This window comes from Marmota monax, unplaced genomic scaffold (genome assembly GCF_021218885.2).
Source record: "Marmota monax isolate L192 unplaced genomic scaffold, Marmota_monax_Labrador192_F-V1.1 WCK01_AAM20220418_F8-fsc00035, whole genome shotgun sequence".
Taxonomy (NCBI): Eukaryota; Metazoa; Chordata; class Mammalia; order Rodentia; family Sciuridae; genus Marmota; species Marmota monax.
The window spans coordinates 11089889-11113805 of NW_026691961.1; the positions used below are offsets into that span (position 1 = coordinate 11089889).

The window sequence follows — 23917 nt, forward strand, 5'->3', positions numbered from 1 at the left end:
GGGTGTGATGACTAGGAAGGAAATACCTGAGCCCAGGTTTTTGTCTGTTTGCTTGGTGTGGTTTGGTTACAGGGCCAAGAGTGGTGGCACATACCTATAACCCCAATGATTCCGAGGGCTGAGGCAGAAGGATCCCAAGTTCAAGGTCAGCCTGAGCAACTTAGCTAAGCAACTTAGGGAGACCCTGTTTCAAAATAAATAAATCTTTAAAAAGGACCGAGGATATGTGGCTCAGTGGTTAAGTTGCCCCTGGGTTCAGTCCCCAGTACCAAAACAAAAAATGGTTTGCTTACTGGGTATTGAACCCAAGGACAATTTACCACTGAGCTATATCCCCAGCCCTTTTTATGTTTTAAAAATTAAAAAAAAAAAAATTGTTTTCACAGTTGTAGATGGACAGCTTGCCTTTATTTTATTTGCTTATTTTTGTACGTTGTGCTAAGGATGGAACCCAGTGCCTCACACGTGCTAGGTAAGCGGTCTGCCACTGAGCCCCAGCCCCAGCCCCTTTTTTTATTTTTTATATGGAGACAGGGTCTTGCTGAGTTGCTTAGGGCCTTGCTGAATTGCTGAGACTGGCCTTGAGCTTGCAATCGTCCTACCCCCGCAGCCTGCCCAGCTGCTGGGATTACAGGCATGCATTACTGTGCCCAGCTGAGTCTGAGTTTTTAAATGATGGAGAAGGGCCAGGCAAGACCCTGAACCCTGTCCCCCTAAGGCTGCTGCCTCCTGGGCATGCCTGGGGCCTGGCGTGCATCCTCTAGACCAGGGCTCTCCAGACTGCTTTAGAAACACAGCATCTGGTTGATGTGAAACCTTGGTCATGGGATGCCTTGCAGGTGAAGGGCAGGGCCGAGTGCTGCCCTCCTATCTGTGGGACCTGCAGGCATAACAGGAGCTCCTGCCCAGGCTGGGCTCATGCAGGCCTCCTGCAGATGTGTTTTAACTTTACTTTTTTGAGACCACTGTGGATGCTTCCTCAGTTGTTAAAGTAGCATGGAGTGCGTGTGTGCCTCCGTGTTTCCCCAGGGCAGCATCGTGCCTGCGGTTCCAACTCCACCGGCCTCACATGCACCTATGTCTGTGCTCAGGTGTTGTGGTCTGCTACCTTCTTCATGTCCTGCAGGAGTGAAGCCTGAGAGCCCAGCCTTGGTGGCCTCCCCTGGGGATCCATCTGGCCAGGTCGAGTTGCTGAAGGTCTTTCCTAAGTACCCAGGTCACTTGGGGCAGTGCCAGGCTTAGCCTGAGTGCTGGTTGTGTGACTGTGGTTTCCTTCAGGGTAAACAAGAGTGACAAAAGTGACAAGCCAGGGTCTGGCACAGCCCTTCAGAGACCAGAGCCCAGGAGCCTGTTGGAGCCGGGACTCCTGCTCCTGTCCTGTGCCCTCCCCAGGGACTCACCTGGGATTACTGTGGGTTTTCTCTCCTAGTTCCCCTACGTCACTCCTGCCCCCCATGAGCCGGTGAAGACGCTGAGGAGCCTGGTGAACATACGCAAAGACTCCCTCCGGCTTGTGAGGTAAGCTGTCGTCCTGCCTGCTGGCTGGCATCCTAGGCCTGTGGCTTGGGAAGAGGAGGGTGCTGGGTGGGCCAGGTTCCATCCTCTATGTGGAGTGAGGGGGCACAAACAAGAGTTTGTAGGAACTTGATCCTTTAAGACAGCTGCCTGTACCCCCCTGCCGCCGTCTCTTGGGGACCAGGGGCAGTGTCTGGAGACACCTGAGGCTGAGTGCCACTGGCATTTGATGGGTGGCGATCAGGGAGGCTGCTCAGTTTCCACCGTGTACAGGGCACCCCACAGTCAGTTGTTACCCAGCTCCAGACGATGCAGGTCCAGACGCTACTTGAGGTCCCAAGGTATCTGGGCTGTCTCTAGCCAAGAGATGGTCCCTGTTTCCGGGGCAGGAAGAAAGGGAAGTAGAGCCTGGTTGTTGGGTCCCAGCATCCCGCCAGGGGTGGCCTCCACAAGTGCAGCAGGAACAGACATGTCCAAGCAGCTGACCCTGCGCTCCCTCCCTCTGCCCCTTGGGTAGGTACAAAGACGACGCCGACAGCCCTGCTGAGGACGGTGAGAAGCCCCGCGTGCTGTACAGCCTGGAGTTCACCTTTGATGCCGACTCCCGTGTGGCCATCACCATCTACTGCCAGGCCGTGGAGGAGTTCCTGAATGGCATGGCAGTGTGAGTCCCTGGGTGCAGCTGACCCACATGGCCTCGTCTCTTACTGACCACAGGGGTATCTGTGGGCGTCCCCTGTGCTCTCAGCACTTGGTTACGTTTTGTTTGCTTCCTTCCTTTGGTGAGGCCTTAGGCAGGCTCCACTCCTGCGCTGCGCCTCAGACCTGTTTTGGTACCTGGAGGTTACTAATGAGTGCAGGACACAACCTCTCTGCCTCCTGGAGTGGGAATGAAAGTCCAGACTCTGGTCAGGCTTGGTCTTTCTGGTGACCAGCTGCCTCCAGGAGCCCACCCAGAGTCACCTCCTTAGAACAAAGACTCTCTGTCACCCAGCAGGTTCCAAGGGAGGGAGAACTCCAAGCTGGGAACCTGGGCAGAGACCAGGTACATAGACATATATATATTTTTGGTACCAGGGATTGAACCCAGGAGAGCTTAATGACTGAGCCACATCCCAGCACTTTTTATTTTTTGAGACAGGGTCTCCCTAAGTTGCTGAGGCTGGCCACTTGCCATCTTCCTGCCTCAGCATCCCAGATGTTGGGATTATAGGTGTGCCCTACTGCACTGGTCCAAATATATATTTTTTATCATGTCACAATGACAAATTTGAACTTTCGGGGATTTTTGTTTTAAAGTAAGAGTTCTGCTGGTCCCAGGGATTTGCAACCTGCAACTTAACTGCAGCTGTGGCAGAGTGGCCCCAGCCTGCAAGGCCACCCTGGGCCTTAGTGACCTTGTGGACAGGCAGAAACATGCTGACACCTCAGGGAAGACCCGATAAGGCCAGGTTTGGATTGGGCACAGAGTGGGGTCTCAGACCTTGGGCTTGAGGCTCACTCTTTCTGGGAATGAGGGTGGCTGAGCTGCTCCCTTAAGTCTAGGGTCCCCCATGCACTATCCCTCATGCCCACGGGTGCCGTAAGCAGCCCGTCGTGAGCTCAGCAGGAGTGCTCTGTCAGGCAAGGACTTGGACACCCTTCTTTCCCCCAGGGACTTGGGGCCTGGGCTCCGGGCAGCCAGCAGTCTCCCTGGGCAGCTTTCCAGGGGAAAGAGGTGCCTTTTTCCAGACCGTTCACCTTGAGGCTCCACTTTGACCCCAACACTTGGTTCTTCTTCTAGTGACTCCTAGTGATGCCTGAGTACATACTTATCATCAGCAGGAGATTTGGAGGTGCAGGAGTATCTGGATGGCAGTGCCAGCTCCCTCTCCTCTCCTCACACCCCATGAGGCCTGGGGCACGCATGGTGACCTGCTGCAACCAGAGAGCCAGCAGGATGTTCGGGGCCCTGGTGCCTCCTGTGTGATACATTCTGATGGCTGGGAGATTGTGGCTCCTGAGTTGTCCTTAGGCTTAGCCACCACAGCAGAGGAGCCAGAGTCTGGGGAGTACCCAGGGCTGCCAAGGACAGATGGGCCTGGTGTGGTGAGTGGTAGGCCTCCCCACACTCCCCAGCCCTCCCAGCTCTGTGCTGTCACATTCTGTGAATGTGCTTGAGGAGAGGGTCCTGCTGCCATCACAAGAGCTGGGAAAGCCAAGGATGACCGTCCAGGCGTGGCTGGTGTGGCCCACACAGCTGCCCTGAGCCCTGTCCCTGGGGACCAGGTGGCAGCAGAAGTGCCCAGTCCCCCTTGCTGAGACCTGGCACAAGGCCTGCTTCCCCTCCTGGAGCGCTGGCTGAGTGGCGCCAGAACCAGATCCCCAGGACCTGCCATCCAGAAAGCTCTGTCCCAAATAGCAGGACAGGTGCCCTCCCACGCCTTCCCTGTCCCCTTCCCTCTTCTTGACAAGGAAACCCGAGACTCAGAGGGGTGGGTCCAGGGTCCCACAGTCCAAAGAGAAGGCCCAGGTCCACCTGAACAGTGTCCTGGGCCAGTCCTTCCACTGCATCCCAGGTGGGCCTCCCGGTGGAGTTCTCTCCCTTGCTGGCTCTGGTGGCAAGGTCAGGCCCTACCCCAGCCTCCCAGGCCCTCAAGAGTGTCCTTTGTTTCAGAGACCCAGGGAACCCCCCAGGGCAGTGAGCATGGGCAAGGGTGGAGAGAGGAGCCGAGGAGAGGGAGACACCGGTCTACCAGGATTGGAAGCGCATGTGCCCTGGGACCCAGACATGCTCTCCTGGGAGACTGCCCTGGGAACGGACTCTGTGGGGCTGAGACTTGTGCAGGAAGGTGGTACTTAAAGCAGTGCTGGGAGGAGTAGCAAGATAGTGGAGACCACCTGGTGTCCCCAGGGCCTCCGAGCCACTCGGAGTAAAACCGCGGCAAAACTTTGGGCTGCTTCAGGGAACCCGGCGCCTTCAGTGTGATGGTGGTGGAGTGTAGGTGGACATTTAGGGGAGACCTGCACCCAGCGTGCACCTGAGTGTGTGATTTCAGAGCCACACACTGGCAGCTTCTGGGTGGAGGGCGGGGTGCTGGGCGGGGAGGAGCTCTGCAATCCTTGTTCATTCAGGAAACCGTGGAGAAACCAAAACCCAGTGGCCAGGTGTCCCATGTCTGGGAAGGTGGCAGAGGTCTCAGGCAGGGTGGGCTCTGGAAGAGTGTGTGACTAGACAGGTGTGACTAGATAGAGCTGCACAGTGAGCAGAGTGAGGCCGGGGAGCCTCGGGAGGGGCAGGGGCCGCCTGGCCAGGTGGGCTGCCTCCTGCCCACCAGAGGGTGGAGCCCTAAAGGACAAGTGGGCAGTCCCTGTGTGCTGTCGGGGAGGGAAGGCAGCCTGGCACCCCTGGCTCCTTGATAGCCCGCCCTCTCTGCTACCCAGGTACAACCCCAAGAGCCCTCTTCTGCAGTCCGAGACCGTCCATTACAAGAGAGGCGTGAGCCAGCACTTCTCTCTGCCTTCCTTCAAGATCGACTTCTCCGAGTGGAAGGATGATGAGGTAATACTCCCACAGAGACCCACCCTTCCCCTCACTTCTCCCACACCTCGGTGGGCGCTGAGAACTGGGAATGGCTGCTGGGCCCTATTCTCTGTGGAACACTCCCGGGGACCTCAGGTATCTCGGTGTAGCCGAGGTCTGCAGCCTGGGGGAGCGGAGGCCAAGCCAAGAGCAGCAGTTGAGGAGGTTCCCTTGCTGGACTTCGGGGAGGCATGAAGATGGTGCCCCCTGCATAGTCCTGGAACAGTGCATCTGTTGACACTGGCTGGCATCCCTTCCACCTGGGTTTGTTTCTAAATCGTGCTGTGAACATCTTCCCCTGGCCTCACTGCCTGTCTCCTCTAGGGTCTTTGTGGGTAGCAGCTCTGGTGGCTTCCCTGCTGGTGTTCCTGCCCCACCCCTTTGGGCTTCCTCCTCACCTTTGCCTTATTTCCTGGTGACCATCTGGCCTGGGGATTGCTGATACCCTTGTCTGAGGGCTTCTGTGAGGTGGGACTTTGAGGCCCCCACCAGGGCTGCTTGAGCCTGAGAACTGCAACCTGACTCCTGCTAGTGGTCACTGTCTGGCTCTGTTCTCTCTGGGTGGCCACTTTCCCTAAGAAAGACCTCTTGTCCTTAAAATTAAATGTCTCTCAGACTCGTGCAGATGGTGGAAGGCTGTCCTGCCACCATCATGTCTGGTCCCAGGATTTGGGAGTGTCTTGTAGGTGACCCCCAGCTGTGTGCCGAGCTTGGGGCAGTGGGAGTTTCTGGGGGGACAGTGTGGCCAGTCTCGCTGTGAGGAGCCTGTGGTGGCATGCACAGTGCCTGAAAGCTCCAGTTGGCCAGCAGGAGGCGGGAAGAGGGCCAAGGTGATCTCTTGTGCTCCCCCACGGTTGGATCTCACCTGGACACCAGCACTGCGTGGCTGTGCGCACTTAGGTTACAGAGACAAAAGTTGCATGGAGGCTCCTGGGAGCACGAGGGCCCCTCAGCCCCAGGTGCTGGTACTCGACTGGACTCCAGCCCAGGGGTGAGCACAGGGCCTTGTCCACAAAGCTCTGTTCTTCTTTCTGGCTCCATCACCTTAACAAACAGCTGCTGACCTTTGAACTCCCCTCTCCTGGGCTTAATCATAGCCTGTAAGGGCCTTGCTATGGGGCAGCTCTGGTACAGTAGCTCTTGTGCACTGAAACAGGCTCCCCGTGGGGCCTCCTGTCATGGCTCGTCACCCCAGAGCAAGGCAGGAGCCCGGAAAGGAAGGTCCCTTTGACTCAGCCCAGTTTCCCAGGAGCTGCCGGCCTGGCTGGGCCTGGGTGTGTGACCATGTCCACTCCTGGACTATGTCCACTCCTGGCCTGCAGCTTTCAGATATGCAGTTGTTTCTACGATGCCCCTGCCCAGCCTCTTCCTGTGCCATCCTCTTTGGCCAACTGCCACTCCTTTTCCTTTTCACTCTATGCCACCTGTGAGGCTGGTCCAATCCTCCCTGATCAGAGGCTTCTCCTGGGCTCTTGTTGCTGGTTGAACCTACTGTCCACAGCCCTGCTCAGAACCTCTGCATTAGGCCTGGCATCTGTCCCCTTGCAGAAGGGAAACTGAGGCTTGTTCACAGTGAGCAAGTGAGGACCCACCTCCTGAGTGTGGCCCTGTGCCAGCACCTGCTGTCTCTGGGCCTGTCCCTGCTGATGTGAACTGGCCCCAGTACCCTATCACCTCCCACAGCAGCTCCTGGCGCCTGTGTCTCTGCCTGGTTGCCTCTGTCCATGAATGTATCTGTCCATGTCCCATCAGCTCCGTGTGGCCAGAGCCATGGCTCCCTTGGAAGCAAGGTGGAGATCAGGCCTGTGTGGGCTTGGGGGCAGTTACGGGTTTGTCCAGCTGAGGGCTGCCTTCCCAGGGTTTCTCACATGGACAGGCAGTTTAGTGGGGAGCTCAGCCTCCAATGCAGGGAACCCTGTGTTAGCCATGTGCTAAGGCAGGCTAGTGGCCTGGGGCAGGGGCAGCTGGGCCACCTGCTCAAATGGAGTCATCGCCTGTCAGCATGTTGGGTGGCCTGGGCAGTCAGCCTCCCCCACAGGTGGCAGCAGACCTCCGGGTACCTGGTGTCTCTGGGTTCCCTACCTTGGCTGCTCTTGTGGTCTGTGATTCCTTTCTCCCCATCTGAATCTTCAGTAGGAGGCTCCCTGTGTTAGTGAATTTTAGGAAAAAGTGTTCCCCTCTGTTTCTTAAATAGCATCAACATTCACTCCGCAGCTGTGTCCTCATGTGTGGCCTGTGGGAGGACTTCACTTGCACTGTGTTGAACCTGTGTGGTTGGGCTATAGTGACCCATTTCACAGCACAGGAAACTGAGGCTGAGAGGTAGAAGGGCTGAAGATGGAAGTTATCCTGGGCCATTGGGCAGGAACACGTTCCCAAGCTCGGCTTCTGCTGCCAGCTTCCCGGGGGGAACACTGGCAAGGAATACAGACCTGTGTGGCCTGCACTTTGGGCTCTACGGGTGCTTCTCAGCCAGAACGTTCCTGAATGTCTCTCTTTACAGGGTGTGAACTCAGGGTTCACATAGCCTTGGACTCCTTTGGACTCAGGATTGCAGTGTGCCCCCCCAGGAGCGGCTCTGCTGGGACATCCTGTGGGGCAGGTGCAGGCTGACTGTCGGGCCTTCCCCTACTCCCTGTGGGTAGTCCTGGCTAAGGGAAGCTGGCTCTTGGGGTACTGGAGGCCGCAGGCCTCTGCTGTCAGTGGGCCCCATTAGGTTTCCACCCATTATTTTCTTCTGTTTCTCAGCAGTTTTATTGTGATATGATGCACGTGCCTTGTAGTTTGGTCATTCTAAATACACAGGCCAATGGGTTTAGAGTATTTACTGCTATTCTTTGGTCACTCTTTATTGAGAATGAATTTAAAAATGCATGTGTCTGCTGCTCCTCTGTGCCAGACACTGAGGGGGTCATGGAGACTTGGTAGGCAGGGCCACATCTTTTGCATCTTTCATCTATCAGGAAATTGGGGACACTGAGGATGACCCCATGATCTCATACTCTTCTCTGACTCCCTGGCCGAAGTCCTGACAGTTCTCGCCTCCTTTCCTCCTCAGTTGAACTTTGACCTGGACCGGGGCGTGTTTCCAGTGGTCATTCAGGCCGTGGTGGACGAAGGAGATGGTGAGTGGGGTTGGTTGGCTTTTCCTCTTCCTCCTGTCCTAGCATGTGGGTCCTGCAGGGACGAGGCTGCTTCCTGAAGTCAGTGAGAGATGTCCTTCCAGAGGTGACAGTGGTCCATGCCTCTACGTGCAGGCCCAGGACATGGGGAGCTCCAAGTACAGGAGGCTCAGGAGCTGCTGGGGGAGCGGCAAAGCCCCTGGCAGAGAAGGGTGGGGCCAGGTGCAGGTCTCCAGGTGCACACCTGGAAGGGGGCTGGTTGGAATGGGCACCATCAGGGGTGGGGGTGGGGGGCACTTGACCCTGACTGCTCTGTCCTCTCTTCTGTCTCCCTTCTCCTGGCTTCAGTGGTAGAAGTGACTGGCCATGCCCACGTGCTCCTGGCTGCCTTTGAAAAGGTAAGTGCCATCCCAGCTGCCGACCCCAGTGACCTGGGAGCTGGGGTTGGGATGGCCTTGTGAAATCAGAAGCCTGACTGGGGGATCAGGGCTTGGTGCAGGGGGCCAAGGGTCAGAGCTGGGGCAGGGAGATGGAGACGACCAGGACACTCGTTCTGAGGCTGAGCGTCTCATTGGCAGGCTTTTCAAAGGGATTTGGAGTGGCAGGGCCAACCCTCACTTCCCACTAGGATGTGGAGTAATTGTTGCCCTGGCCATTTTCCACCAGCCCCAGGGTACCTCAGGTGTCACCTGGTACCTGTCACATCCCAGCTGATGCACTGCCCCTTCCTGCCTGGCTTGTATTTACCCTGACCCTACTGGGCTGGGCAGGCCTTGATCCTGACTGGCTCAGGGCAGCCCTTCTGTCCTTACTTGATTGATGTCTGTGAGACAGAGCAGTGGTTTGTGGTTAGCCTCAGGGCTGGGTTCCATGCACAGCACCTAGTGAAGCTCTGGAGCCTGAAGGGTGGACCAGGACCTGCCCTCTGCTATCTGGCCTGCATGGTTCCTGCAGGTAGAGGGTGTGTTCTTGTTTGATAATGACCATGCAGACCCCGCCCTCCTCCATGCCCTTGAATATTTGTCAGTACTCTGGAGGGTTTCAGCAAGTGCCTGGGGCCCTTGTGCTTTGCCACCACACCTGTGAACGGCTTGCTCCCTTCTGGGTCCTCATGAGTGCCCCTGCAACCCCTGCCTGCTTTTATGCAGAGCCCAGCTCCTGTGACCTGGCCCTATACCAAGGTCCCTGGTGCTCTGCACAGCTGGGCCGGGGACCCCTCAGCCTTGTTCATCCCATGGAGAGGTTGGATCTGCCCTCCTGGGCCTAGGGGCACAGGATGCCCATGTGAGTGCCTGGACAGAGGTTGGCCTCCTTCATCTCCAGTGCTCGCTGGCTAGCCATGCTCCTGAGCTCAGCCTCTACATAAGAGGTGGACGCTGTTTATGCATCTGCCTTCTCTGGCCGAGGCAGAGAACCATCTCGGGCAAATGTTCCATTTTGAGCTTCCAGTTTAGAACCCAATAAGAACAGCTCATAATGCTGTAATCCTGCACTGTGGACGTTTCTGCAAGGACCACCAGCCTTACCAGACAGTCGGACAGTGCCATCTTCCTTGGCTTGGAAGTGGTCATCAGTGTGGTTTCAGGATCTCAGATCTGATGCCTTAATGAGCATTGTCCAAGCTGAAGGGAGTGTCTCCCTGGATGCTGAGGATCTCATTGTTCCCTTTGTCCTTTTGGTGCTCCCAGTGGTCCTGGGTGCCTATGCCTGTGTGACTTCCAGACTATTCCAGGCCCTTTGAAAGCAAGAGCCTGTCTTGATTCTGGTGTCTGAGTGCTTTCTGGATGTTGGGGAGGCGCGTGATCACTGGGCCTTGGCTGAGAGGTCAATGTGGGAGAGTTGGGGTCTGTAGGGCAGGGCAGGGCCCAGGGGGCTATTTTTAGAAGGTTATCCAGGTACCTTTGAAGCTAGTCCTGAGGGCTGCAGTTGGGAGGTCTTGGCTTGGCTCCATGGTGGTCACATCTGTCTTGTTCTTGGCTGTGGATGTGGGTTGCCGGGGAGGCCTGCAGCTGGCCAGGTAACCTGTGTCTTCCCCTGCAGCACATGGACGGCAGCTTCTCCGTGAAGCCTTTGAAGCAGAAGCAAATCGTAAGTGTTGGGCTGTCACAGCCCCTTTGACTTGAGAGGCGTGCACACATGCGCTCGCTGCCATCCAGGGGTTGTGGGCGGTTCTTCCTGGGCCACAGTGGCCTTGAGTTCCCCACTACTGGGCTCTCTGCTCCAGGAACTCGGGTTATGCGTGTCTTTTGAGGGGTGTGTGCACACTCACCACCTACCAAAGCCATTCTTTTTTTTTTTTTTTGGTGGTGGTGCTGGGATTGAACCCAGTCCTCAGGTGTGCCTGGCAAGGGCTCAGCCACTAGCCATGACCCCCACCCCATGGCCACTGCCATAGCCCTAAGTCTGGTGGAGTTGAGCGTGGGGCCTGTGATGCAGTAGTCTCAGCAGACCTTCTGGATGGAGGGGTGGAGGGAGCGGAGACGGGCGACTGCAGCCTCCTTTCTTTACACACTGCGAGAGATGGGCCACAGCGGGCAGAGACCTGGACTGACTCCATCAGCGCCTGACAGGAAGATGGAGAATCCTAGATCAAATGCTGTGGACCAATGTGGCTTCTCTTTGGGGTCATTAATTCTGTGGTCCTATGCTGGTCCCATCATACTTAGGCACTGTGAGGATTTAGTGGAGCAGGGGAGGTCCCTTAACCGGAGCTGCATGAGACTTGATTCTGACACTTTTTTTTTTTTGTACTGGGGATCGAACCCCAGGGTGCTTAATCACAGAGCCACATCCCCACACCCCTTTTTTAAAATATATTTTTATTTTATTTTTAAAACTTTTTTAGTTGTAGATGGACAGTATGCCTTTATTTTATTTATTTTTGTGTGGTGCTGAGGACCAAATCCAGTGCCTCACACACACTAGGCAAGAGCTCTACCACCGAGCCACAACCCCAGCCCCTGCCAGCCCTTTTGATATTTTATTTAGAGACAGGGTCTCGCTGAGTTGCTTAGTGCCTCACTAAGTTGCTGAGGCTGGCTTTGAACTCCTAATCCTCCTGCCTCAGCCTACTAATGTGCTGGTTTTACAGGCATGTGCCACTGTGCCCACCCTGAGACTTGGGCCATGGTTGGGGTCTGTTTTCCAAGGCTATAGTTAGCAGTGTGTAGGTACCAGGGCCTGCTTTACAGTGTGGAAATGGGGTTTATTAGCTTCTAGAAGGTAGAGTGATCCTTGTCAAGTCCCCGGCCTGAAGGTGCTGGGTGGGTCCAAGATCCAGTGGGGGTCAGGGTCCTTATCTTGGGTGAGCTGGCTGCCAGTGCCCTGGCACTGGTGAGCAACAGGAGGGCACTTCTTACCGAGGTCTGTTTGTGTCTTAGAGCAGAGATATTAGAGAGCAGTAGCCACGCAGGCTGCCGTTGCTCGCTACAGCCTTGACTCTGGTTGCTCTTGTGGGCTGGGGACGGATGAGTGAGTCAGAGTGGCTTTTCTCTGGTGGTGGGTTGGTCAGTGGGTTAGCTGGGCCCAAGACCCTCAGCTCTGCTCCCTGGGCACAGAGCATGTTTCCTTCCCTCTCCTGGCATCAGCCCACTCCCCAGGGGCAGGTGGGGACAGGCCCCACAGCTGCGCCTGCCTCTGGGATCTGAGCCGTGGAGGCAGTGTAGGCCCAGGTGGGTACAAAGGAGCCCTGGATGGGGCTGGCAAGGCCCAGTGCACCTTCTCTGCTCCCCAGGTGGACCGTGTCAGCTACCTGCTGCAGGAGATCTATGGCATTGAGAACAAGAACAACCAGGAGACCAAGGTGTGTCCCCGTGGGTGGAACTGTGCTACCTACCTTGCTGGAAGCCCACTCACTGTGGACGACTTGCAGGGTCTCCCAGGCCTGGCTGAGGGCTGATGGAAAAGGGTCAGTTCTTTCTGCCTTCCCCTGGTGAGCCTGGGCACTTTCAGCCATAGAGTCCTGGTGTCCTTTTTCCAGCAAGTTTGCTGGCTTGTGTAATTCACCATCTGGTCCTCCAGGGCAGCCTGGGATCCAGGGACCTGCCCCTCCTGCAGCCTGGGCCTGGCAGTGCTGCCTTTGGGTTTTTCCCTCATAGTCAGCCGTGAGCGAGGCTGCCCGCTGCTGCTGGCTTCACGCCTCCACAGTGTGTCCTGCACACTAGAGGACGCATCCAGGGTAGAGGCAGCTCTGGTAGCTGCTAAAGCAGTGGCCCAGGTGGCCAGGGAAGGGCTGAGGAGCTTGAACTTGGGACCTGGTTGCCTTTTTGTTATTTCTTATTTTTTGTTATTCTTATTTTATGTTTTTGGTGCTGGGGATTGAACCTACTAAGTCACATTCCTACCCCTTTTTATTTTTTATTTTGAGACAAGATCTCACTAAGTTTCTTAGTCTTGCCAAGTTACTGAGGCTGACTTGGAACGTGTGATCCTCCTGCCTCAGTCTTGCAAACTGCTGGGATTACAGGCGTGTGCTACTGCGCCTGGCTCTTTTTACTGGCTTCTTTCTTTCTTTTTTTTTTGGTGCTGGGGATTGAACTCAGGGGCACTCGACCACCGAGCCACATCCCCACCCTATTTTGCATTTTATTTAGAGACAGCGTCTCACTGAGTTGCGTAGCACCTTGATTTTTGCTGAGGCTGGCCTTGAACTCATGATCCTCCTGCCTCAGCCTCCCAAGCCCCTAGGATTACAGGCATGTACCACTGCGCCCAGATTTATTGTTTTTTGTTTTTGTTTTTTTTATTTTAATATTTATTTATTTATTTTTTTAAGTTCTTGGCAGACACAACATCTTTGTTTGCATGTGGTGCTGAGGATCGAACATGGGCCGCACGCATGCCAGGCGAGCGCGCCACCGCTTGAGCCACATCCCCAGCCCCAGATTTATTGTTTTTTAAAAGAGTATGGCATGAATGAAATGGCTGCCTGTTTTGTTTTTGTTTTTTAAATTTCTTTTAGATGTTGATTGATCTTTATTTTATTCATTTATTGAATGTGGTGCTGAGAATTGAACCCAGTGCCTCACACATGCTGGGCAAGCGCTCTACACTGAGCCCCAGCCCTGGCCCCGGCTGCCTGTCTATTAGAACCTCTCTGAAAGGCAGAGACTGGCTGGGTCTGGGACAGTGGGAACCTCCAGGAGCTAGGAGGACAAAGTAGTCTGGCCAGGCCCGGCTCAGCCGAGCGTGCATTCTGCTCAGCTCTTACACCAGGGGCTGGCTGGCATCCCTCAGGGTAGCTGCTTGGCGCTGTGGATAGCCAGGGACAGTGGGCAGGCTGTGCTCTAATGAAGCTCCACAGAAACAACTGGGTCGCCTGCCTGGTCCTGCTGGGACTCCATGCTCTCAGCCCACGTGCTGCTTTTCTTAAAATTGATTATTGATTTAGTGAAAGCATTGCCAACAAGTTAGATCTCTGTGATTGTTCCCACTACAGGGACGGTCCCCCAGCTTCCAGGCACTGCTTAGCAGGGGAGCTCTTTGGAGTTTCTCTTTGGATCTGAGAAGCAGAAAGAGCCAGTTCTTGAGTCCCCAGTGTCCCCTTAGTGAGCATGGTGCCAGCTGTAGCCTCCACAACTGCCCCTGCCTCTGGGCCTCCCTTGGCCATGGTGGCCCCTGGGGTAATGAAGGACAGCTGGTGGCCCGGGAGGGCCTACAGAGGCCACTGACAGGCAGGCCCTCGTCCCTGTAGCCAGCAGATGACGAGAACAGTGACAACAGCAACGAGTGTGTGGTGTGCCTGTCGGACCTGCGGGACACACTGATCCTGCCCTGCCGCCACCTGTGCCTCTGCACCTCCTGTGCCGACACGCTGCGGTACCAGGCCAACAACTGTCCCATCTGCCGGCTGCGTGAGTGCCACCCAGGGCCTGCACACGGGGTTGTGGAGATGAGGGCGGCCCACACCACAGTAGTTCCGGGCCGGGTGTCCTCTGTGGCTGAGACAGGAGAGCAGCACTAGCCTAGCTAGACTTTATGGGGGTCAGGAAGGAGGGAGTGAGCCAGGTGGGTGGTGGCCTGCGCTGGGTGAGCTGGGCAGGGTCCTGGTTCAAGGGGCCAGTCCTGCCTCACATGGAGCTCTGTGAACCCCGTTCCAGCTCACAGCCTGAGTCCTTCCTCCCCTGGGCTACTGAGCCTTGGGTGAGGATGTGAGGTAGGAGGCCTGGACGCCATGGGGTCAGGAGTCAGTGCAGAAGAGGTCTCCTCCCTGCACGAGGCCTGTGTCCATCATGGGCTGGACAGGACATAGAGAGAGGAGAAGGATTGATGGATGCACCTCGTCTGTGACCATGTTGCCAGGACACATCTCTGAGGAGGCTGAGGAGGAGCCCCTTGTCCCGCCCCATTTGCTTCTGCTTGGCCTGGTCACCTGGCCTGCACTCTTCACCTGCCCTTTCCTGGAAGAGTATGCCATGGCCTCTGGGCCATTTTGTGGGGAGAGGGATGAGCCTGGTTTGGTCTCCCTGCTCTGGGTGGCCGGACTCTGCCCCTGGACTCCCCTTGGGACCTGGTAAACCTTCCTGCAGCCTGAAGGGGCTCTTCTCATCCTGGCCGTGTGGTCTGGAGCACTGGGTGGGTCTTGTCCCCTGCTGCCCAGCTCTGCTGGCCCTCACCCTGGGCCAGTGCCATCTTGACCTTGTATTTCCTCCCTGCCTGGAGCCGCTAAGGCTCTGCTCTGCCCAGTTCTGGGACTCCTCTAGGGTATCCCAGTGGGGTGCCCAGTGTCTCTGGCTGGGTGGGCTCCCCATGCTGCTGGGGTGCTGCCTGCTTACCTGAGTCCCTCCCTCTGCACAGCGTTCCGGGCCCTCCTGCAGATCCGGGCTGTGCGTAAGAAGCCAGGGGCCCTGTCCCCTATCTCCTTCAGTCCTGTCCTGGCCCAGAGCATGGACCACGATGAGCACTCGGTAAGTGCCTCTTGCACCCTCCTGTCCGTGGTCCATGTGGCCCTGCAGGAGGCTGAGTGTGGATGGGGGCCAGGGCGGCCATGTACGCGAGGCAGCTGCCCCCTCGTCTGGGTTCACCCCCAGTGGACGAGTCGGCCCTCCGTCTGCTTCTCCGTGAGTGAGCTGTGCTGTTTCCTCACAAGACTCCACAGGGCAGCATAGCATCGCTCTGAGGGGCCTTAGCAAGTGGCCACCAGGTCCCCTGCACTGGGCCACACAGGTGGGGCTTGCTTTAGGCAGGCAGGGCAGGTCCTGTCGCTTCAGGCCTGAGGAGGAGACAGGGACATGAGGAAAGGGCAGGGCCGGGAGAGCGAAGCCGGTGCAGAGCGACTCTAGCAGGTGGGAGGGACGCAGAGGCAGGGAGGGCTGGGAGGGAGCCCAGGAGAGAGGGCTGCCAGGCAGAGCCTGCCCGGGCTCCCTGTTGGCTTGAGCTCCTTTCCTGGCTCCCCGCTGAGGCTGCCATGTCCAGTGGCCTTGAAGGCCCCCCATTGGAATAAACCCAGTGGGCCCGCACACCCACAGGTGCAGCCTCTGCGTGGGAGGGTCCTCGCCAGCCTCCTGGATCTGCACCGGGCTATGGCCGGACCCTGCTGTCCCTAGCAGGAGGACAGGTGTATTTGTTCACGTTCCTGAAAATTGGGCCAGTATTTGGAAGCTTGGAAACTCCCCTTGAACCCCAGGTTTTGGGCTTCTCTTTTTAAAATCGGAAGTGTTTTGGCAGCTGCAGCAGAAGTGTGGCTGTCCTAGAGGGGCCTGTGTCACCGAAGGCCACCCAGCCGCCGTGGGCTTGCCTGGCAGTTCTGCCTCCAACTTGTTCAGCATGGGCTTTGGGGGACCCCGGTACCTTCCATCAACCACTGGCTGTTTGGTTGCGAGAGGCTGGTCTCTGTGTGTCAGAGGGCTGATGGACGCCCAGTGGCAGTGGCTTGGTGTTTGGTTTTGCCCTCCCCAGTTCTGCCCTGGTGGCCTAGGCTCAGGCGGGTCCCTTCCTGTTCTCTCCAAGCCAAGATGCTTCCCACAGTGCAGGGCTGTAGCCGTCTCCTGTCTTTCATGGGCAGAGAGCCCTTGACCAAGCCCTGCTGCTCTGGGTGACCTAGGGTGGGTTGGTGTTGGGGCAGGGACAGGCCCCACCCCTTGCTGCTCTGAGAGGGCCAGCTGTATGGCTCCTGGGCCCTGGCCAGGCGGGCCGGCAGCCTGTCCAGAGCCCTCAGCCAGGACTCGCATTGCATGTGGTCCCGAGGGTCCTGTGAAGCGCAGGGTGCCTGGCGCCTGGAGGACAGCAAACCAGAGCCCCGCCCGCCAGCCCAGTGCCATTCAGGGGTGGTGGTTGTAAAACATATAATTTTTATCTTGACAGTGTCCCTTTAAAAAATCAAAGTCGCACCCTGCCTCCCTGGCCAGCAAGAACCCTAAAAGGGAAACAGTAAGTGTGCTTGGTCCTTGCGACCTTTCCGCCCGCACTTCGCTCTAAACCAGCAGCGTGGGACTCCGTCCACCCCAGGCTAATGTTTATTAACGCAGTCTGTCCATCTGCTCTCCCCAGTCCCGGAGTCCCTGCCCAGGAAGGGAGTTTTGTGGAACAAGCAAAGCTCAAGGTCTGTTGGCAAAAAGCCAGTTTCATCTGCCCTGGTGACGGCCGGCCGGGCAGTGCCCCTCCGCCAGCTGTGCCCCGCCTGGGCCCAGGCCCGTTTCCCTTTTTTTTTTCTTGCTGGCAGTGGAATGGACGTTGGAGGTGGACTGTCGCTGCTGCTGAGTTTGCAGACAGTTTTCCCTGCGCGTGCTTCTGGGTCTTGCGTTCCCTTGCTCTCTACCCCTTGGGTCTGGCTTTTTGGGCCTAGGACTCTGGTTTTCTGGCATTTTCCTTGCACCCTAGGGGACAGGCAGGGGGATGGGTAGTGGGTGGCAGCTGGACCAGGCCTCTACCCAGAGCCTTCATGTACCTGGGCAGACCCAGTCAAAGCCCCGTGTACCCAGGGGGTGGCTTAGAGAGGCGGAGAGAAGCAACCCAGAGAGACTTTTTCATTTTTCGAGGAGGGAGGGGCTCAGGCCATCCTTCACCTTTAAGTCGAAGGCAGGTGGGAGCAGGGGGGGACAGAGGTCCAAGACGCAATGCAGGCCTGGCACCCACCTGTGGTCCTTCCTCTCAGGGCCTCGCTCTCTGCAGGCCGGAGCCCGAGGCTCTTTGCCCCTTGGCCTGGTCCTGGGAGAGTGAGGCAGGGCAGCACTGCCCACCTCTGAGCAGCCTGGTGGCCTGACTGCTGTTCCTGGGTCCCTGGGTGGCTTTCTCCTCCATCCACCTTGTGGGTTCTGCCCGCTTCCAATAGGGGGCGACAGTGGCTTCTCCCGCGTGCCCCAGCTGCCAGCCAGGTCGGAGCTCCTGGAGCAGACTTCCCGGGCTGGGGCACACGTATGTGCAGTGGCCCTCTGCTTTTGGCATGGCCTGCCCTGCTCTCCCCACCCGCCAGCCTTCCTGTCACTAACCCCTCATTCTCCCCCTCAAGGCAGGAACAGGAAGCCAGGTAGGGGCTGGCCGAGGACAGGATGGGAACCCTCGTGGGTGCCCTCCGCCCTTCATCCTGGCCACTAATGTGGGCATCTGCATGTCCAGGGTGTGCGCTAGCTATAGCCGATGGCCGAGGGAGCCCTGGGCTTTAAGGCTGTGAGGGAGGGGGGACCTCAAGTCCCTAAAGGTGGAGCAGCCAGGAGATGGTCAGCAAAGAAGGAGTGGGAGCAGCATGTCCCTGGGAGAAGCCCAGTGTCAGGGGCTTTGTGGCTGTGGGCAGGGGGCCTGGCTGGCCTCTCTTCACCTGTGCTTGTCCCTGCAGAGCTCGGACAGCATCCCATCTGGCTACGAGCCCATCTCCCTGCTCGAGGCACTCAATGGCCTCCGTGCTGTGTCCCCGGCCATCCCTTCAGCCCCACTTTATGAAGAAATCACCTGCTCGGGGGTTTCAGACGGCCTCTCTCAGGCCAGCTGTCCTCTTGCTGGGATCGAGCGAGTCATGGAGAGCAGCCACCAGGGCAAGCCCAGGAGCAAGTCTCCAGACAGGTGAGGCCAGACCCGGCCTTCCTCTCGAGAGGGCGTGTGCATGTGTGTGTGCGTGGCAGCACGTGAGGACGTGAGGCTGATGTGTGGCTTCTCAGGGTTTTCTGACGTCTGGTTAGTGACCGCCGGGGCACAGAGCCAGTAGCAGGTCAGACTCAGCAGCAGCTCATCACGGCAGAGAGCAGAGCCGCGGAGCCGTGCCAAGGCCGAGGCCAGAGGTTCCCGTGCCCTCCTGTCCTCAGCCACGGGGCTGTTCAGCAGCCAGTCCCATGGGCATGTCCCAGCACAGTGATGAGTGATGGCAGCTAGAGCTTGGGATGCAGCTGGCGCACATCACTGCTGAGCCAGTGGTCATGTCCCTTCCCAGGCTTGACAGCCTCCGCAGTCACAGGGCACAGAGGGCCTCCAGCAGCTGCGTTCCTTGGGTGCCAGGGTCAGTGGGCTCCCGTGGAGACTGGCAGGGAGTGGCCGCCTGCCCACCTCCTGGCCCCACTGACGGGCTTGGTGCTCTCAGTGGAGAAGCAGGCCCACGCCCTCTTGCTGCTTCCTGCCCCTGCCGGTTTCTCTTTTCCTCTCTCTGCTCATGTCCCTCTAAAAGTCTCGGGTGGCCTGTCGGCATCGGCCACAAGGGCTTTGCTAGGAGGTGCTTCTCCAGGAGTGTCTCCCCACCTCTTGGCCTCACCCAGTGGGTGTCAGGGTGGGGCATTTGCCAGCCAGTGTGGCTTTGCTGCTCAGCATACCTGATCCAGCTGCCCTCCGGGCCCCACCTTCCCTTCCCTTCCCTCTCTCCCCAGCACCCTGAGGTCCCCGACATCCCCGATCCACGAGGAGGATGAGGAGAAGCTCTCCGAGGACTCGGATGCTCCTCTCCCGCCCCCTGTGGTGGAGCTGGCGCTGCAGGAGAGCTCCCCCGAGGTGAGACCCTGCCTGGCCTCCTCCAGCCACACCCACCAGGCCCGAGCCCCCGCCCACCTGGGCACTGCCACGCTGTGAGGCTCTCCAGGCTGCCATCCCAGCCTCTGGGACAGGGTGCTGCATGGTGACTTGACCAGGGTGGCAGGAGAGGCCACATGAGAATCCTGCACCCATGATGTCTTGTGTCCCTGGGTGGCTGCAACTGCCCTCCCTGCTGCCCACTGCCCTCCGCCTGGTGTCAGTGCCCTGGCCGTCGGCCCCAGCCCTGCCACCAAGTCCCAGGCAGTTTTCCTTTGTCTCCTAGAGCTTCACAGCAGAAGAGGTGGATGCATCCTCGCTGAAGCAAGGTGAGCCCTCCTCCCTTGGCAGCCCAGCCCCGGCCGCCTGGAGATTGAGTCTCACCGGGAGCTTTGCCACACGGGTGCCGACCAGGCCCCGCTGCTCAGTTTTCCCACCTCCCCCCCAGACTGTAGGAGCAGACCCCGTTTCCAGCCTGGGTCTTCTGGCCAGCTAGCCCCTGGCCGCCCAGCCAGCCGTCTCCTCCTTCAGAACGAGAGCAGGGCTGGCGTGTGTCTCCTCACCTCCTCTAGTGGAGGCCTTAAGCACATGAGGGCCTCCCGGGGGCCTCCTGTGAGCCGGGCCCTGTGGGGAGGCAGCATGGCGGCACCTGTGCTGAGGCCTCCGTAGCCTCCCTCCATTGCTGGCCGTTCCTCCCCAGCCTTGCTGCTCAGCACAAGGGGAAAGGGAGGCTCCGCTGGCACCAAGGAGGCCCGTGGCCGTGGCCAAGTATGGTGAAGATCCCAGAATAGATCGCAGCCACCCCTGGGCTGACCCAAGTGCCTCCCAGGAAGCCACCCACCCTCAGGGAGGCCCCCCTGAAGGCTGCTGGCAGCCCCCAGCCCTGAGAAGCTGGGCCCCAGGCTGCGAGTCCCCAGGGGCAGTGCCTCACCCAGCCCCGGGCCTTGCCTCCCTGCGTCTGTGCTTTGCAAGCTGCTGGTCTGAGCAGACAATGAGGAACCACAGTCCCAATGGGATGTGACCTCGGCTGTGGGATACAGTGTGTGCAGGGACAGACAATCTGGGGACGAGCCCTTTTTTTAATCAGAGAAGGGCCACCCTCAGAAGTGCAGGTCCCAAACTGAGGAACTGAGAGCTGTTGTGTGGCATGTGCCTCAGATTCCCTCACAAGGGCCAGGATCTGTGGTAACTGCTCTGGGCAGCAGGGCCATGGCCCTGGCACCTGCTTTTCGGGGGTTGAGCAGGGGACAGCTAACACCTGTTACCAGCTGACCTTGTTTTTGAAACATGGGTCTGTAATGTTCATAATACAAATAAAACACCCGTGCTAGTGGGAGAGAGGGAGGGAAAAGAAAGGAAGTGTCCACCTTTAGGGTCTTTGGAGAATGCGGGGATGGGGCGGCGTCAGCTGGAGCACAGGCCTAGGATTTGCGGTGGTCCTGACCTTGCCCTCCACTGTGCAGGGAGCCGGGTGCCTTCCATCGAGGACGTCCTGCAGGACAGCAGTCCTGAGCACCACGGCTGCAGCCAGCCAGGCCCTCCTGCTGACATCTACCTGCCAGGTAATGGCAGGGCTGGGGGTGTGTCCTGACTCTGTCCCCAGGGAGGTGGGGGCCTCCCAGTCCCACAGCATGACTCTGGCCAAGCCCAGGTCTGCTTGGTATCCTGCAAGCTCAGCTCTTTGGAGCAGAGCCTTCGCCTGAGGCCCCTGTCAGAGCACTCTGGAGTGAGTGGACACAGTCCTTTTCTGTCTACCTCCTGCTGGGGACCAGGTGGTCATCACTGGTCCTTCCCAAGGGCACAGCAGGCCCAGGCCTGGTGCTGGGGGAGCCACTGGCAGAACCTCTGCCCCATAAGCTGCAAGCAGAAAGCAAGAATGCAGGACCCAAGGTCATGCTGGTGCAGGGATCCAACCAGAAAGCCAGGGCAGCCACGGGCCTCCCCTGCCTCAGGGGTGACTGGGCCACCTGCCCAGATGACACAGCATGTCTCCAGCCAGGGCAGAGAGCAGGCAGAGTGCCCTGGGCACCGGAAAGGCCCATGGCAGGGGCAGACTCTGCCCTCTCCTTTTCCTAGGCTCAGGCTCAGGCCCAGGCCCTCAGGTCAGTTCTGCTCTGCTGGGGTCCGCTTCAGACCAGAGCTCCAGAATTGGGGTGCAGGGGAGGCTCTGAAGCTTCTGGGCTTCTGACATAAATGGCCATATTGCCTTCAGAGCTGTGACTTTGGAGGAGTTGCTTTAAGGAACCTGGGTCCCCTCACATAGCAGGGAAGCCCATCTGCCCCCTGCCTGGCCCAGAACCTGTATGGCTCAGTCTTCCAGGGTCACCACAACCAGGGCCTCAGGCAGTTGTGACACACTCTGGTTGGAAAGGACCTCTCAGTGCCACCCTGCTTCTGTTTTATTTTTTTGGTACCATGGACTGAAACCAGGGGTGCTTAACCACGGAGCCACATCCCAGCACCACCCCTGGAGACGCTAGCTGGGTGCTGCAGCTGGGGTCAGACTGCAGAAGCAGGCCGCTGCCACCCAGGTGACCCGCCTGGGTCAGCGGTGCACTGCCTGGGCCTGCATGGCAGAGCCATGTCCTGCAGGAGACCACGAGTCCTGAGGCAGCCAGTCACAGGCACCCGTGGGGCAGCCAGTCTAGGGGCAGAGTGCGTCCCAGCACAGTGGAGGTGACATGCCAGAAGTGAGCAGCAGCCTCTGCAGGAGGCCGCAGACCCCATGGCCTTGCTGCACCTTGGGGAAGCTGCTCATGGGCTGCTTGCTGCTCCACGTTCTGAGGGCTTGGCTGGGTTCCAGCCTAGCTCAGTTGTAAACCTAGCAGGACAGTGGCCACTCCAGATCTGGGATGAGCCAGCCAGGGCGAGGCCAGGAGACCCACTGCTGGGCACCGAAGGGTGATATTCTGAGGGGCCAGACCTCACCCACTAGCTGGGGCTGAAGGCTCCCCAGGTCCCTGGTATGGCCACTTGGGGTAAATCTGCTGTCCCCATCAGACTGCATTGGGGACAACTGAAGGCCCTGCCCTTTGGTGACTTAAGAATGGCAGCAGGTGATGAGGGGCACCAGCCTGTGACCACACCTCCCTCTGCTCTTGCCCACAGGATGGTCCACGTCCTTGGAGACACCCTGCAGCCTCGGCACCACTGGCCCCCCCTGGCCTCCACTTAGTGGCTCCAGTCCTGACCCTGGGGCCACTGACCTGACCCCACTCTGAGAGTTAGGCCAAACTGACAGCATGGAACCCTCAGCCCCTCAGACTTGGCCAAGGGGCTGCCCTGGACCCCAGTGTGATTCCAGTCTCTGCTGTCGGCATGACTCGTGGCCACCAGGCTCTCAGGGGCCATGGTGACCCTCGATCAAAGAGCACAGTGACCTGTCCACTCTTCAAACCCTCTTTTTCTATGGTCGATATGTTTGTAAATGGTACAAGATGAAGGACAGTGACTTTCTACCTGGGCACTGGCCCTGGGAGTTCCCCAGATGCCAGGGTCAGGGTCCCTGAGAACTTAGCAGACCAGCAGAAGAGGACGGATCGTGAAGTCCAGCTTCACAGACGTTCTGGGGGAGCAGAGCCTGTCTGCTCACTCGCGCGTGGCCCCATAGCAGCCTGGTTCTCGATGCCACCTTTGCCCACTGGTGATCACTGTGGCCGTGAGTGGCCCCCCTGCTCTGGGCCCTCTGGCACTGAGTGCCTGCCCCAGCGTGCAGCCCTTCCCCTGGCAGCCAGGGCGGCCGTGGGCAAGGCAAGGGCTGGCTCAGCCGTGGGGTAGTGGCCTGGTCACCATGCCCTGTGCCTTCTCACAGGTCCCAGCTTTGCTCCCATCAGATGTCTCCAAGTGGGGGCCTTCCTGCTCAGCCAGTGCACTGCCCGCTCACCTTCCCGGGGGGTGGGGACCAGAGCTGCTTCCTTGGCTGTCCATCACCATTTAAATATTCCTCTGCGTCTGCGAGACTTGCGTAGTGGGCTCTGGGAAAGGAGGGCATGGAGGCCCAGCCGGGGCCCTGTGCTGGCAAGGCAGCTGGCAGCAGAGATGGGTGCCTGGTGCTGGTGCCCAGAGCAGAGCTGCCAGCGGGACCTGGAGCCGGTGCTGTTGCTGCCTGCCTGGCCCAGGGAGGTGGAGGGGTCCCTGCCCAGAGAGCCGCCCTGCTCCTGGCCCCTGAGGGAGGGATGGCCGTGGGGTGGCACAGAGCCTGCTCTGAGGCTCAGGGGTGCTCGAGCCAGGGCTGTGCCCCGCAGGGCACCTTGGGGAGCAACCTAGCAGTGGCTGGTTCAGTCTGTCCAGCGAGCCTGTGAGCAGAGCACCATCAATCCTGCTCTCTCCTGCCTGCTGTTTGCTCACATGTGCACACAGGTGAGCGCACGCACGCAGGTGAGCGCATGCACACGTACCCCTCCTCTCACCCACCAGCGTCCTGGTCTCTGGCTGTTGATATTGGTGCCAGTTATTTGAAGGATGGGATGTACACTGGCCCATCTTGGCCTCAATGTGCTATTATTTGATGTACTCTGATTGGCTAGTTTTTTGTTCGTTTTTACTGTATATTTATAGTAATAAAATCATGCAGCAATATCCTGTCCACACCTTCCTCAGGGCCCAGCACTCTGGGCCTGTGGCAAGACACTGGTGGTGAGTGGCAGCTGCTGATGGCTGTGACCCTGCTGTGTTTCTTCATGTAAGGCAGCAGTGACAGCGCTCCCGAGCACCGTCCTGTCATTGCTAGCCCTGGCTGGAGCAAGAGCAGACTTGACGGGGAAGGAATCCTGGCCCCAGGTGTGTGGGCTGTTGC

At 58.4% G+C, this 23917-nt stretch overlaps 1 protein-coding gene across 3 annotated transcripts in view; it reads left to right on the forward strand.

The window, feature by feature from the left end:
* Mgrn1 (mahogunin ring finger 1) overlaps nt 1-23700 on the forward strand; it is a 44407-nt gene extending 20707 nt beyond the window's left edge. For 2 of the 3 annotated variants that reach the window (XM_046444482.2, XM_046444476.2), the window contains exons 3-17: nt 1430-1518; nt 2033-2179; nt 4939-5056; nt 8136-8202; nt 8548-8597; nt 10240-10287; nt 11933-12001; nt 13892-14051; nt 14995-15104; nt 16501-16566; nt 17969-18192; nt 18984-19104; nt 19409-19451; nt 20586-20684; nt 22231-23700. In XM_046444482.2, coding sequence (XP_046300438.1) covers nt 1430-1518; nt 2033-2179; nt 4939-5056; nt 8136-8202; nt 8548-8597; nt 10240-10287; nt 11933-12001; nt 13892-14051; nt 14995-15104; nt 16501-16566; nt 17969-18192; nt 18984-19104; nt 19409-19451; nt 20586-20684; nt 22231-22343 — 1524 coding nt within the window. In that variant the 3' untranslated portion in view covers nt 22344-23700. The remainder of the gene's footprint in view (nt 1-1429; nt 1519-2032; nt 2180-4938; nt 5057-8135; nt 8203-8547; nt 8598-10239; nt 10288-11932; nt 12002-13891; nt 14052-14994; nt 15105-16500; nt 16567-17968; nt 18193-18983; nt 19105-19408; nt 19452-20585; nt 20685-22230) is intronic. The other variant, XM_046444480.2, reaches the window with a different exon arrangement.
* Nucleotides 23701-23917: the final 217 nt, after the last annotated feature.